The 15,661-nt window shown below is 44.2% G+C and overlaps 1 protein-coding gene across 2 annotated transcripts in view; it reads left to right on the forward strand.

Moving 5' to 3' along the window:
- Positions 1–2,796: 2,796 nt before the first annotated feature.
- WNT9A (Wnt family member 9A) overlaps positions 2,797–15,661 on the forward strand; it is a 264,497-nt gene continuing 251,632 nt past the window's right edge. For both annotated transcript variants that reach the window (XR_004538197.1, XM_033931833.1), the window contains exon 1: positions 2,797–2,915. Coding sequence is in view for 1 of the 2 variants with exons in the window: in XM_033931833.1 (XP_033787724.1) it covers positions 2,830–2,915 (86 nt within the window). In the remaining variant the exon portion in view is untranslated. The remainder of the gene's footprint in view (positions 2,916–15,661) is intronic.

The following is a 15,661-nucleotide window of genomic DNA, read 5'->3' on the forward strand; positions in this document are numbered from 1 at the left end:
CAAAAGAAACGTCTAAGTCCGATTTGGATATAGGTCGCTAGTCACCCAAAGTCGGCAGCGGCAAAATGTCTATTTTCGAAAAGAACGTCTATAATTGTTGGGGGGTTTTTCCCCGAAAATCATCTCTCTGTACGTCCAGGCATTTGATCATCCAGACCGCCAGTACGTCTATCTTTATCTAATCTAATCCTTAGGTTTGTATACCGCATCATCTCCACGTTCGTAGAGCTCGACGCGGTTTACAGTAGGAGAAATAGGAAGGAACTACAACAGAGGGTTAGAGGTAGAAGCGTGAAGAAAATTTAGAGGACTTGGGATGCCAAGATATAAGAGTTTCCTTGATTCCTAAGTTGGAGGGAGACTTACATTTTTTGAGAAAAGCCAGGTTTTCAGATGTTTGCAGAAAACTTGGAGAGAGCTCAAGTTCTGAAGAGGGGAGGTAAGGTTGTTCCAGTGCTCAGTGATTTTGAAGTGGAGGGAGGTCCCTAGCTTTCCAGTGTGGGAAATGCCTTTTAGCGAGGGGAAGGATAGTTTTAATTTGTGGGAGGATCTGGTGGTATTAGGGTTTGAGGAATTCCAAGAAAGAGGGATAAAGGGAGGGAGGATACCATGTAGGATTTTGAAAGTTAAACAGGCGCATTTATAGTGGACCCTGGCGATTATCGGAAGCCAGTGGAGCTTGGCCAGGAGCGGGGGAGACATGGTCAAATTTACTTTTAGCGAAGATGAGCTTGGCCGTGGCATTCTGAATCCGTTGGAGTCTGTGGAGGTTTTTCTTAGTTAGGCTTAAGTAGATAGAGTTGCAATAGTCCAATCTGGAGAGGATGATGGATTGGACAAGGAGGGTAAAATGTTTTTGATGGAAGCAGCCTTGGGTGCCATTTCATAGAATTGTCTTCTAGGACAGAGGTAGGCAATTCCAGTTCTCGAGAGCCATGGGCAGGTCAGGTTTTCAGGCTATCCACAACGCATGAGGTAGATTTGCATCTCAAGGAGGCAGTCCATGCAAATCCATCTCATGCATATTCATTGTGGATATCCTGAAAACCTGACCTGCCCGTGGCTCTCGAGGACCGGAATTGCCTACCCCTGTCCTAGGCTATAAGTCCCTGGGAGACAGGCAAATCCCTCGTGAACCTGAATGCTAATTCACCTTGAGCTACGACTGAGAAAGACACGAACAAAATCTCTTCCCTTTGCTCATTATCTTTACTTTCATTCCCTTACATTTACCACCCCCAACACCACATGCATCAATTTTTACTCTTCTCAGCATTGTCTCCTGTGTTTTCTTTGACCCTTTTTTTTGTGTAGGCAAAAGCAACAACCTCTGTGAGAAGAAAGTTTGGAAATTAATTCTTGCCTGTACTATGCTAATTTATATTTTCCCTTGTGCAATATATCCTAGACAACCAAACACTTTGGAGTCTATTAGCTCTTCAATGCAGGAAATACGGTGGACGAACAGTGCGGGTGCATGCTAAGAATTACTGCACACTATTAACTGTTAACACACAGTAATTCCTGCATGAAACAGCAAATGTGGACAATAGCATTTCGGGGTACAGAAAAGATGTGAACTGTAGTTTCCAGTTAATGAAAGTAGCTACCTGGGCAAGTCACTTAATCCCCCATTGCCCAAGGTATGTTAGATCGATTGTGAGCCCGCCGGGACAGAGAGGGAAAACTGCTTGAGTACCTGAATAAAATTCATGTAAACCGTTCTGAGCTCCCCTGGAAGAACGGTATAGAAAACTGAATAAATAAATAAATACCACTGAGCATGCCACTTTGAGCGGTATAGTTAACTGCATGTATCATACAGGTAACCTACACTAGCAATTTTTTTTCTCTTGGTTAACTGCATGACAGCCCTCACAAAAAAAAAAAAAAGCTGGGAAAGCCCCAACAGTTAATGCAGAGGTTTTGCAGTTAGCCCACATTAATTTTTGACATTTGCCACGGTGGTTAACTAAAAAAAAAAAACTTTACCACTGATTTGTAAATAGGGGCCGGTTATTCCTCACTCCTAAGAAAAACACTGGGTTCTCCTTAAAAAATAATAATAATAAAAAAAAATAAAAATAAAGCAATGCTGTCTGTATATATTGAGACTATTTTAAGGCTCAACACCAAAGCAGTACCTCTTCTTTTGATGTGATGTCCTGACTTCTATACCTTTCCAGTAAAAAAATCAGAGGCAAAGCACTCTTGTTTGAACTTTGAGGCTCCAGATGCATCGAGAAGCCAGAGAGGCTTGAAGACCATAGTTTTCATTAATCAGAATTTTGGCCATCATTGTACTCGCAGTGCAAGAGCCGCTAAAATGAGTCTTTCTTGCACTGCTAAGAAAATCAGCCTGGACACTGATTCGAAAGGAGTCACACTATATAGAGTTAAAACCTCAGCGTTCTAAATCCAGCTGCTCCACTGCCCGACTCTGCCTCTGATTTTACTGGGACCTGCAGCCTGCTCCGGTAATCACAAAGGGGAAGGAGGGGGGGAGGGAGGGGGTGAGACCTGCAGCAGTCCCTGATCTTGCTGCAGAGCCAGAGTCTCTATTTATTAGTATAAGGCAAAGCTGCTGACTTTTGTTTCCGTCAGCCCCTTCCCATGTTCTTTGGTGCTGAGGTTGCGGCCGCCGGGTGCTCGGTCGCCTCCCCCCCCCCCACCCCAACGGCCCGGGCAGGCTGTCTGTGTGGGCGGAGCCTGTCGCCCTTCGGCCCCGCCCCCTCTCAGCACCGCTCTATGAGAAGAGTCGCTGAGAGCTCAGGAGTCCTCATCAGAAACTCAGAGCAACGAAATGATCAGCCCTAGCGCTGCAGCAAAATGCTGGATGGACACTTCCTTCTGGGATGGCTATCAGTTACATTTATAGCCTTTACCTCTGTTGGGCCAACGGCTGCTTACTTTGGGTAGGTCCTACAGAAACAAGCAAGCAATTGAAACTAGCAAAACTTTTTTTTTTTTTTTTTTGGAGTGGTTCAGGCTCTGGTGCAGCCTTGCAGATATTTCATTCTGCCGTGTTTCTGTTTGTTGGCATGCAATATTTCCATGCAATCCTCTTTTTCTGTATACCTTTTCCTTGCATCTGGAGGGCAGTGGCAGAAGCCGACCCGTGCAGCCAGCTCAGAGGCGCTTCCAGAAAAAAAAAAAAAAAAAAAAGCAGCAAGAATATGAATTCATGGGGAGCAGAAAACAATTATTCCCGCCCCCCCCCCAAAAAAAAAAAAACCTGTGCAAACTTTTTGCCATGTCTTGGAGTTACAAAATAGTTTCCCGTGATGCTTCTCCATTTAATCTAATTTGCATTTTTTTTTTAATTACTATTTCGGGATGGAGATGATGCTCAGCTTTCTACCAGGGCTGAGAAGGGCACTCGGGCAAGGCGGTGGGGAAGAGTGGCCACTGAACTCCGATGCTGGCAACCTTCTGCTTTCACCTGGGTAGGACTCTTCCTAGTCTGCACTCATTGTACTAGTGGCTAGTTTCTCTCTGCTCAGCCCGGCCAGGTTGCAATCAGTCCTTTGGAGGCAAGTTGTTGCCTGGAGTCAATATTTGTTTATTTAGCGTGTGCAAGGTGGTTGTTCCTTTTTTTTTTTTTTTTACACCCTTCCCTTTTTTTTTTTTTTAGATAGCTTTGATACTCATGGGGGGGGGGCAGAGGAGAGGGTTGATATTCTCTGAGCCTCCCTGAAATGACTGAGTCATGCCTTTTAAATTTTTTTTTGAGCTTTTCCTGTTAATCTCAGTGGTGGGCTGTGCTTCCCTTTCTAAGCTGTCATTTTGTCTTGTGAGTCTCCCCCCCCCCCCCCCCCCCACGTCTGCAGCCAGAAGAAATGATCCCAAGCAGGTTGCGTGGTCTAGACGTTGTAACTTTTGGGAGTATTTGTGTAGGTCCATATGCAACAGCCACAACACATTTGGGCTCCTTTTATGAAAGCGCGTTAACGGTTTAACGCGCTAAACGCCAGCCGCGCTAGCCGCTACCGTCTCCTCTTGAGCAGGGGGTAGTTTTTCGGCTAGCGCGTGATGAAAAGTCGAGCGCGGTAAAAGCTTCGTAAAAGGAGCCCAAAGCGTTTGGTTGAATTGAAAAATCTGCTGAGTGTTCAGTGACAGATCAGTTTTTGCTGGGAATTTATTGCATAGTCGCCTAGGTGTGGTTCCCCCCCCCCCCTTGAATGTATTATAAGGCGGAAGTTCACGATAGTGGAAAACTGTGCAGAGATATGCCACTTTCTGACTTTTCACACCCTGCTTTATGATTTTGAGAAAAGAAAAAGCACTTTATACTGTAAAAGCTTTTGCTATATTGCATCCCAAACTGATTTACACAATGCATGTATGAACAAAATGCTTGTTCCCCCTCTCCGTTTCTTAAACGTACATGCCAAGTGACTGACCTTTGGGCATCTTACTGCTTTGGTGTATTCTGTATATTTTAAGGAATGCTGATAAAGTATTTTATTTAAACATCAGACTTAGCTCTTTCTAGGTATCACATTTTCCTTCCGCCTGCTGCCCCCTCTCTCCCCCCCCCCCGAAGTCCTTGCAACAGCAGCTCTGTGGTTTTAGAAAAGTCATTTCTCAGTTGTTTCTTTTTCGTTCGATGTCTGAGAAGATAAGGGTGACTATCCTGGATTCTGCCTTTTGCTTTTTCTTACGCTGTATGGATTTAGTTTTGCTGTGGAGCCCGAGCCACTGAAAATATTTCTCTTCCCACCGTCACCTGTTACCTATTTTTTTTTTTTTTCCTGCCCCCAGATTTAAATTCTTTCCGCAGTTTCCCGAAGTCACCAGCAGGGGGATCCATTAACCCATTAATGAGGATCTTCTGCCTTTCCTAGGGAGTCAGCCTGCAGAAGTCCTGCAGGTCTGTCCCGTTCTTACACAAAAATGCAACTTTTTTTTGTCGTGGAAAACTTTTCCTTTTTATATGTTTTTCAAGTGTCAGGCTTTATTTTTATTTATTTATTATTATTGTCTTCTCAGGGAATTAATTTTATTGTTATTAAAAAAAAAGGAGGGGGCACTTGAGATACAACCTGATAGGAGTTACTGTTTTCTTCATAGATAAACATCTACTGTCCATTTATTTTATTTCTTGAATGTTGATTCATCTTGGCTGTCTTGTTGATTGAGCTTCTGGATTTTGGAGCATGCTTACGTGGGCTTTACTGCATGTGCATGTCTGCTTATCAAAATCAGTAATTATTTAGAGCAGTGGTCTCAAACTCGCAGCCAGGGGGAGGGGGGGACACATGCGGCCCGCCAGGTACTATTTTGAGGCCCTCGGTATGTTTATCATAATCACAAAAGTAAAATAAAACAGTTTCTCGATCATCTGTCTCTTTAGCTATAAATGACAATATTATTATTAAGACTTAACCTAAAACAAAGATTTTTAAACTATAAAGAATTTTACCTCATGCAAAATTGCCATTTCTTTAATAAGACATTAACTATTTATTTCTGAGGCCCTCCAAGTACCTACAAATCCAAAATGTGGCCCTGCAAAGGGTTTGAGTTCGAGACCACTGATTTAGAGGATACTGTCATAAATGTGGTGCTCTTGTTCAGGGACCCTGTGATAAGCCGATGTTGTCATTGATTTCTAGTTTTAATACCATACAGCATTCTATTAACTTTCTGATAATAAATCAAGTATTTTAAACCGGTCTCATGGCAGTACACTTCATGTTAAAGAGGATTATTCCTGTAAATGAAAACGCTAACACACTGAAATGAACCCTCCAGTCATTCACATTAGGGAACTAGTTCTTTGTAATTGCTTTCTTTTTGTAAGTATTAATGGTATTTGTGAATGGCATTTTTATTATGTTCATGCTCTTTTTATTATATAGATTGTAAACTTGCTTAGAAATTAGATAAGCGATTAAATCAAATTTTAATAAAACCTTTAAGTTAGTTCTCCAAACCCTTTCACCCCTGAGCCACAGTACTTGTGAAACTCAGCCTGTGTTGCTCGCGATGGCTCAGAGCGAACGGATTTGGTTCACATTTTTGTATTTGGAGACACTGTCATTTCAATCAGAAGCTAAAAATGACTCTTTGGATACTGGAAAAATATGCGGATGGGGGTCCAGCTTCCCCGTAGAAGTACTTTTGAGTGCATTTCTAGTTTGCATAGTGCTGACGTGTTTTATTTGCTTGCGCTTGATTTCAGCTGCAGCTGCAGTCACGAGAGGGTTTTGGTTTTGTTTTCAAATGCAAAACCTAGGCATGCAACAAGAAAATAAGGGAAAAAAAACCTCCTCTGCAATATTTCAACTGTAAGAGCAGTTTGAAAACTGCTTCCCAACTCCTAGGATAAGAAAATGAACCCTAGCTCCTTGCAGCAGGGGCGGAAGCTTGCAGGAGTGCGCTGGAGCCAGGAGGGAGTGAATTTAAAAGTGGTGCAAAGTGCTACAGCTGGAAACAATAATAATAATAATAATTTAAAAAAAAATCAATAGCTGTTTAGATGGTCTTTGAATCGATATTACACTGATTCCTCCTAGAATCCTGGGCACCTGCTTTCCATTGGCCAAAGGAGCATGGCTCTGGAAGGCTTGTCCTCAGATCTGGGCTTATGAGCAAGAATTCTTTTGACCTTTAGAACAGCTTTGGGGCGAGTGAGCTCTTTGCTGGCAGTTTCCTGCGCCCTGGTGGAGATGGAGAAATACAATTTACTATTCCCTGTTCTCGCTCTGTTGCCACGAACAGACTGAAATGCCTCTTCCAGTAGTTTGGGTCATATGTTCCGATTTTTTTTTTTTTTTTTTTTAAATCTCTTATACGCACTAGTTTTTGCCATCAGAAAACTGTGATCTGAACATAAATTTCATTTTGTGACAGTACTCTCTCCCTTTCACCATTTCACTGCATTTGTTGTGCCAGGTTTAGTATGGCATCTGAGCGTGCAGTTGTGTTTTGCATTTTTTTTTCTGTTTGCTCCGCACGAGATCCTCCTGCCAGGCGCTTTTTTTTCAGATAGCGAAGCACTGAATGGTCTAGGTGTACAAGAAAGGTTGGGGATTTGATATACAGGCAATCTCCAGGTTAAGAACGAGGTACGCTTTTAAAGCAGCTCATGCATGCATGCAACTCAGACCGTGTAGATTTTAAGGTTCTTGCTGCTTGCCTCTGCTCCCAGCTGACAAAAGGGGCAACTGACCCTAGTGTTCCCTCTAAGGTACTTTACACTGAGAAACCCAAAATGAAAGAATATTGAGCTAATACCTATTAGAAATTCTTTCAACATGAACTAGCTGGACACATATACTGTATAAATGTAGACAAGCTACCCTCCCCAAAAAACCTTAACAGGACACAATGTAACCTTTGAAAAATATATTCTACACTTCTCCCTCCGTATTCACTGTGATAGGGGATTAACAGATAGAAAAACCTCAAATAACTTTTTCATATGTTGTTTTCTATTAAAAACCATCGTGAATATGGTGAAACCACGAATAACATGGTGGGAGACCTGTCCTGTCCTGAAGGAGAGGCAAGTGCCGGGAATCGGCAATTTTTCTCTGTAAATGCTTGGAATCGGCGATTTCTCTGTGCAAGCTGACGTAATTGTGGGGGAGGAGCCAGCAAGCTAAAAACCGTGAATAATCAAAACCGCGAATGCTGAAACCGCAAATACAGAGGGAGAAGTGTACACTTCTCCCTCGTCATTCGCGGGGGATATGGGCAGAGCCGGACCGCGAATGCCGAAAAACCGCGATTATCCAGCTCTGACCCACCCCCACCTCCTTGACGTAGTCTCGAGAGACTACGGGAACTCCCAGCAGCCATTTCCTGATGGCGATCTGCACGGGGCAGGAGCGTAGGAAGATCGCTCCTGCCCCAAAAACCCTCTAGACCACCAGGTAAGGCCGGGAAGGCGGCAGGAAGGAAAAAAGACTGTTTTTTAAATTTTCCCCCTCCCCAGAAAAAAATTGCGATTATATGAAACCGCGAGTGCAGGAAGTGCAAATGGGGAAGGGGAAGTTTAATGTGAATAGAGAGCCCTCAGTTCTCACAATTCACAAAGGGACCTACCCTACATATAAGAGTTGTTGATTCTCATTAACCCATATGGGTTATTTTCTGTAAAACATCCCAGAACTTTTCTAAGTGCACAAATAGTGAAAAAAAAAAAAAAAAATCAAAATAATGTCCTAATAGGTGACCAAATAAATATATCTCACAGCCTAGTTCATATGTCTGTGTCTGTCATATGCGTTTGAAATTCTCTCTCATGATATCCAGGTCAAAAATCAGTGGTACAGTCCAAATACTTCCTCATCAACACAATCAACGATTTTGCAACTTGTATACTTTTGTACTTTTCTTCCACTTGAGATTGTCAGTCTGCCATCCCAGTAGCGTTCCTCTAAAGGTACAGCATACACAACCACACACTGTTCTTAATGTGGCCATGCATCATTGCTGAATCTGCTACAGAAGTGCAGGAGTCTGTGCCACTGGAAATACTGCCTGGTGAAAGCAAAGGAAGCCGCAACCGCGTTCTTAAGTACGAGTCGTACTTAAGTCAGGTGTCTATAACTCGGGGACCTTTCTGTGGTACAGTCAAAGCGGTTAACATTTATTATATTAAGGTACTTTCTCCGTCCCCGGTGGGGGCTCACAATCTTAAGTTTTTTTGTACTCGGCCTCGCTCTATTCATTGGCAGCTTGCTCTCTGGATTTCGGGCACTTTACCAACAGTATGGTGCAATAAATGTGGCTTGACTGAGATCATCAAAGACATCTTGCCAGAACAAGTGAATGGCTACTTTCCTGGCATTTCCTCTTCCTGCATGGTTCCAAGCAAAACAGTGAGGCTCTCTATGTGCAAAACTCTGAGTCAGTGGGAGATATTTGGCAAAGGTGAGGGAGATGTTAAAGAGGATGCTGGGGTAAATGCGAGGGGTCTTCAAAAAGTTTCCGCACTTTTGTTTATTTCTTTTAACACTATTCAATATCTCAAAAGCAAATTACATCACGACCTGCAAGGTGAGCCGGCTTGCCTGGCTGACTAGTCACATGACATTCTATGACACATCCTCATACCGCTTCTCACACCCCCAACCATTTCCCGTGAAAATATGAAAGTGCGGAAACTTTTTTGAAGAACCCTTGTATACATTTATGCTTAAAAATAAAAAAATAAAAAAAGTTTTGGCATACCGGCTGGACTGATGAGCAGATCACAGTGGAGTACGTATTTAATAATTTCAAGGTAGAGAAAGAGTTTGACAAGGTGGCGCCAGAGCCGGGGAGATACCTGGATGCAGAATGAGAGGAACAGCTGGTAGACCAGGAAGTTAATGCATCATAGCAAAGGCAGATTGATAGGCTTAAAAATGATAAATCCCCGGGACCGGATGGCATCCATCCGAGGGTAATCAAGGAACTGAAAAGGACTATAGCTGAACTGCTTCAACTGATAGCCAATCTGTCGATCAAATCGGGAAGGATTCTGGAAGACTGGAAAGTGGTGAATGTTACGCCGATCTTCAAGAAAGGTTTGAGAGGAGATCCGGGAAACTACAGACTGGTGAGTCTGACCTCGGTACCGGGAAAGATGATAGAGGCGCTGATAAAGGACTACATCATTGATCACCTTGACAGACACAATCTGATGAGGACCAGCCAGCATAGCTTCAGCAAGGGGAGATCTTGCTTGACGAACTTGTTGCACTTCTTCGAGGAAGTAAACAGGCAGATAGACAAGGGCGACATTGTATATCTGGATTTTCAGAAGGTGTTCGACATGGTCCCGCATGAACGACTGCTACGAAAAATTGCGAGCTGTGGAATCGAGGGTGACATACTCATGTGGATAAAAAACTAGTTGGCGGATAGGAAACAGAGAGGGGAGAGTAAATAGACAATATTTGGACCGTAAAAGCATCATAAGCGGAGTGCCGCAGGGTTCGGTGCTTGGACCCATGCTTTTCAACATATTTATAAATGTCTTGGAAATTGGTACGATGAGTAAGGTGATTAAATTTGCAGACGATATGAAGCTATTCAGAGTAGTGAAGACGCAGAAGGATTGCGAAGACCTGCAACAGGACATAAACACGCTCGAGAAATGGGCTGCGACATGGCAAATGAGGTTTAACGTGGATAAATGTAAGGTGATGCATGTTGGTAACAAAAATCTTATACACGAATACAGGATGTCCGGGGCGGTACTTAGAGAGACCCCCCCAGGAAAGAGACTTGGGAGTACTGGTCAACAAGTCAATGAAGCCATCCATGCAATGCGCGGTGGTGGCAAAGAGGGCGAACAGAATGCTAGGAATGATTAAGAAGGGGATCACAAACAGATTGGAGAAGGTTATCATGCCTCTGTACCGAGCCATGGTACGCCCTCACCTTGAATACTGTGTCCAGCACTGGTCGCCGTACATGAAGAAGGACACGGGTCTACTCAAAAGGGTCCAGAGAAGAGCAACTAAAATGGTTAAGGGGCTGGAGGAATTGCTGTACAGTGAGAGATTAGAGAAACTGGGCCTCTTCTCCTTCAAAAAGAGGAGACTGAGAGGGGACATGATAGAAACATTTAAGATACTGAAGGTAGGGAGAACGAGAGGGCACTCTCTAAAGTTAAAAGGGGACAGAGAATGGTGGAAAACTGGAATGCTCTTCCGGAGGTTGTTATAGGGGAAAATATCCTCCAGGGATTCAAGACAAGGTCGGACAAGTTCCTGCTGAACCAGAATGTACGCAGGTAGGGTTGATCTCAGTTAGGGCTCTGGTCTTTCACCTGGGGGCCACCGCAGGAGCTGACTGCTGGGCATGATGGACCACTGGTTTGACCCAGCAGTGGCAATTCTTATGTTCTTAAACTTTGCCTGAAGCACTCTGTCCACTTCTGGAGCTCATACCTTCAGAGGGACTACCAAAAAGGTGCACGTAAATGCCAAAAAGACATTAAACATCACAAGAAAGGACACCTTTCCCCCCCCCCCCCTCCCAGTGGAAGGAAACTTCTGGAATAAGAAGTCAAGAAATGAGGGTGCAGGGGAGTTGATTTAGAACACATTTTTTTTCAAAGTAAGGAAGATAGATTGATGACATTCTTCCACAGATCAGACAGTAAGGGACTCTGAAGTAAAAGACTTCATGAAGATATGGGATAAGCACTAGACGATCTAGGTATCTAACTCAATTTTCTTAATTGGTGTCATTAATTAAAAGTTCCATTAAAAAAAAACCTTTAGAAATATTGTTTATAAAAATGTTAAAAAGAACAAGCCCAAGAACAGAGCCTTGAGGCATACCACTGGTAACACCCCTTTCCTCAGAGCAATCTCCATTGATCACTACCCTCTGTTGCCTTCTACTCAACCAGTTTTTGATCCAGCCCGTCACTTTGGGACCCATCCCGAGGGCACTCAGTTTATTTATTAGATGTCTGTGCGGTACACTGTCAAAGGCTTTGCTAAAATCTAAATACACCACATCTAGCACACATCCTCTGTCCAATTCTCTGGTCACCCAGTCAAAGAAATTGATCAGATTTGTCTGACAAGACCTACCTCTAGTGAATCCATGTTGCCTCTGGTCTTGTAATCCACAGGATTCCAGAAACTTGACCATTCTCTGTTTTAAAAGCATTTCCATTAATTTGCTTACCACAGAAGTCAGACTTACCGGCCTCTAATTCCCTACTTCTTCCTTACTGCCACTTCTGTGGAGAGGGACCACATCTGCTCTTCTCCAGTCCTCCGGTATCACTCCTGACTCTAGAGACTCGTTGGAAAGGTCAGTCAGTGGAGCTACCAGAACTTCCCTAAGTTCCTTCAGCACCCTCGGATCTACACCATCCGGCCCCATTGATTTGTCTACCTTTATTTTTACTAGCTCCTCACGAACTCAAGCCTCTGAAAATCAATCAGGGTCTATTACTGCTCCATCACTATTCACATTTGTATTTTGCAGTCCTGTTCCCGGTGCTTCAGCCGTGAACACAGAACAGAAATATTTGTTAAGCAATTCGGCCTTTTCTTTATCAACTTCTACATATTCCTCCCCTTCACCTTTGGGTCTCACAATGCCACTTTTGCACTTCTTCCTATCACTAATATATCTAAAAAATGTCTTGTCTCCTACTGGTGCCTATTTTAAGTCCAAAACCCTGTTTAAAAGAGGACTTAAAAGACCTTCCAAGGCGCCTACCAGCGCCTAAAAAACAGCACTGGAATCATGCCTCCGAAGGCACTTTACTGTGCCTAATGCCACTGTAGGCGTGGCTAATGCCAGAAGTGGGGCTAAGTGCCATAAAGTGCCTACTTAGGCGTGATTCACATCTATGGTAGATGCAAGCCTTGAGAACCCTGGCCTACATGTCCGGCACCTACGTTTGCCAGAGGGATGATTGACCTGCGATCGGCAGCTGCCCACAATGGCACCATTTAGAGAATCCAGGCCTTAATCCCTCCTTTGCCCAAGGTACCGGTTAGATTGTGAACCTGCTGGGACAGATAACTGGGAAAAATACATAAAGAGTACCTGATTACTATTCAGTGTATTGTAAACCATTTGGGGTGAATCTCTTCAAGAAAAGTGGTTTTTATAAATCCCAGTAAATAGTGTGCACTCTTTGCAAGTGTGTGCACACTTTCCCGAGAGAATGTGCTCTTTCTGACAAGGGGGAACAAAATTTTTGATTTAATTCCCTGTAATTTTGGGCCAAAAGCATGACATGGAAAATGTCACCTTTCAAACAAATGCACAAACCCTAATAGCACAAAGGGAATGGGATTTGATATACCGCCTTTCTGTGGTTACAATCAAAGCAGTTGATGTATTCTATAAGGTGCCTGTTTTCTACTTGGGGCAATGGAGGGTTAAGTGTGGGGTTACCAGACGTCCAGATTTCTCTGGACGGCTTTTCAAAACCCGGTGCTTTGTCTGGGTTTTGAAAAGCCTCCTCAAATCGCATCAGGCAGGGAGGAAGTCCGCGCATGCGTGGATGCCACGTGGTGACATCATGCAAACGCATGGTATCGGCACATGCACGGACTTCCTCCATGCTCAAGAGCAGGCAGTAGGGGGGGGGGGGGGGGGGCTAGGGTGTTACAGGGCAAAGATGGGCGGAGCTGGGCAGGCCTGGGGTGGGTCTAGTGGGTCCGGATTTTCCAGTTGGAAAATCTGGCAACCCTAGTTAAGTGACTTGACCAGAGAGTCACAAAGAGCTGCAGTGGGAACTGAACCCAGTTCCTCAGTCCACTGCACTAACCATTAGGCCACTGTTCTTCAACCGCCGGTCCACAGACCGGTGTCGGTCCGCAGAAAATTTCTGCCGGTCCACACAGGGCTGGCGAGATTGAGTCGGCAGTTAAATTTCCTCCCGACTGCGGTTCCTGCCGACTGCTGTTCCTCCCAGCCTCAGGCGATCAAGACAGGCTGCCGATGTCGGGGCCTTCCCTCTGTGAGTCTCGCCTGTTTGGAAACAGGAAGTTGAAACAAATTAGGCGGGACTCAGAGAGTGAAGGTCCCGACGTCGGTAGCCTGTCTTGATCACCGCCCCTGCCAAGTTGCTGAAGAGGGCCGCGGGGAAGGTGCAAGTGGAAGGGAGAGAGCTGCAGGTACAAGGGAGATGGTCAGCGTGTGCAAGCAAGATCCTGGGGAGCCTTCGACAGTGGCTGTCTCCCCTCCCAGCAGCTCTCCTACTTGCCAGGGCAGTGATTCACCGGCAACTTCCTCTTTCCTCAGAAGCGGCAATTGACCCAAGGCTGCCTAAGTAAATCGCTGCTGCAGGCAAGTACTGAGAGCTGCTGGAAGGGGAGGAAGCCACTGTAGGAGGCTGTGAAGCTGCTGGATAAAGGGAGAGCTGCTACTGGACCTTGAGGGAGGTAGAAGGAGAGATGCTGCTGGGAGGTGAGGAGGGAAAGGGACGGGAAGAGAGTTAATGTTGGATAGGGGGAGGAGGGAAGGGAGAAGGAAAAAAGGAAGGAAACAGCTGGCAGGGAGATTACAGGAGGGGAAGGGGGTCAGGGTGGAATGGAGAGATCAGATGAGGTAAAGGAGAGAGAGAGGAATGAGAAAATAGAGAGAGATTGATGCTGGAAAGAGGGTCAGCAGAGAAATGAGAGCAGGATAAAGATGCTAGATCTGGTGTAGGAGAGATAAAAATGAAGAAAGCAGTGAAGCTGGAATGAATAATGTAAAAAGGAGAGAGGAGACACAGGCTGGATGGACAGGGCAGAGAGGCATAGAAAGAAGTCAGATACATATGGAAGGGGGAGAGAGCAGACAGTGGATGGAACGCGCAGATGCTGGATTGAAGAGACAGGGCAGACGCTGGAAGGAAAAGAGTGAAAAGAAGATGAAAGCAGAAACCAGAGACAACAAAAGGCAGAAAAAAATAATTTTATTTCTATTTTGTTATTAGAATATATCAGATTTGAAATATATATCCTGCTAGAGATATAACTGGTGACTGTTAGCATGATATTTCTGTTTAGCATTCTATAATAACTTGGCTTGTTCAGTTTTCTTGATAGTAGAGGGGATATATGTGAAGGGGAGGGGAGACAGGGGTTTTGTTGGTCCGCGCTCTGTATATTTGTATTTATAAAATCACAATTGTTCAGAATATTGTTTCTTTTTATACTTTAATAAAATACGTTCAATATAAAATCATAACTACGGCTTGTGCAGATGGGATCAGATGGTTTGTGGGGACCGAGCTCGCGGAGATGGGGCGGAAATGTTTTTTTAAAAATTTCAGTCTTAATAGTTTGCCGGTCCACAAAATAATTCTTTTATTTCTGCCGGTCCACGGGTGTAAAAAGGTTGAAGAACTCTGCATTAGGCTGCTGCAGAGAATTCTTACTAAAAAAAACTGGCAATTAGCAGAAGGAAACCTAAAGGCTTCACTGATACTTTCAGAGGATATTAGCAGTCCTGGTGGGAACATTGGCAAGTCTGCAGCCTGGTTTGCCCAGCAGATTGGAAGTCCAGTAACCTCTAAAGCAGTGGTCTCAAACTCAAAACCCTTTGCAGGGCCACATTTGGGATGTGTAGGAACTTGGAGGGCCTCAGAAAAAAATAGTCAATGTCTTATTAAAGAAATGACAATTTTGCATGAGGTAAAACTCTTTATAGGTTATAAATCTTTTCTTTTGGCTAAGTCTTAATAATAATATTGTCATTTATAGCTAAAGAGACATATGATCAAGAAACTGTTTTATTTTACTTTTGTGATTATGATAAACATACTGAGGGCCTCAAAATAGTACCTCTTGCCTCTTAGGAGGCTATGTGGCTATTGTTCATTAGGTTCATAGACAAGTCAGCGAAATACAAAGGCGCGCGCCGACAACTGAGCGCAAGACGGAGGCGCGCGCCGAAGAAAATTACAGTTTTTAGGGGCTCCGACGGGGGGTTATGTTGGGGAGCCCCCCCCAGTTTACTTAATAGAGATTGCGCCGGCGTTGTGGGGGGTTTGGGGGGTTGTAACCCTCCACATTTTACTGTAAACTTAACTTTTTCCCTAAAAACAGGGAAAAAGTGAAGTTTTCAGTAAAATGTGGGGGGTTACAACCCCCCACACCGCCCCCACAACGCGGCACGATCTCTATTAAGTAAACTGGGGGGGCTCCCCAACAAACCCCTCCGTCGGAGCCCCTAAAAACTGTAATTT

The sequence above is a fragment of the Geotrypetes seraphini genome, chromosome 2 (assembly GCF_902459505.1).
Source record: "Geotrypetes seraphini chromosome 2, aGeoSer1.1, whole genome shotgun sequence".
Taxonomy (NCBI): domain Eukaryota; kingdom Metazoa; phylum Chordata; class Amphibia; order Gymnophiona; family Dermophiidae; genus Geotrypetes; species Geotrypetes seraphini.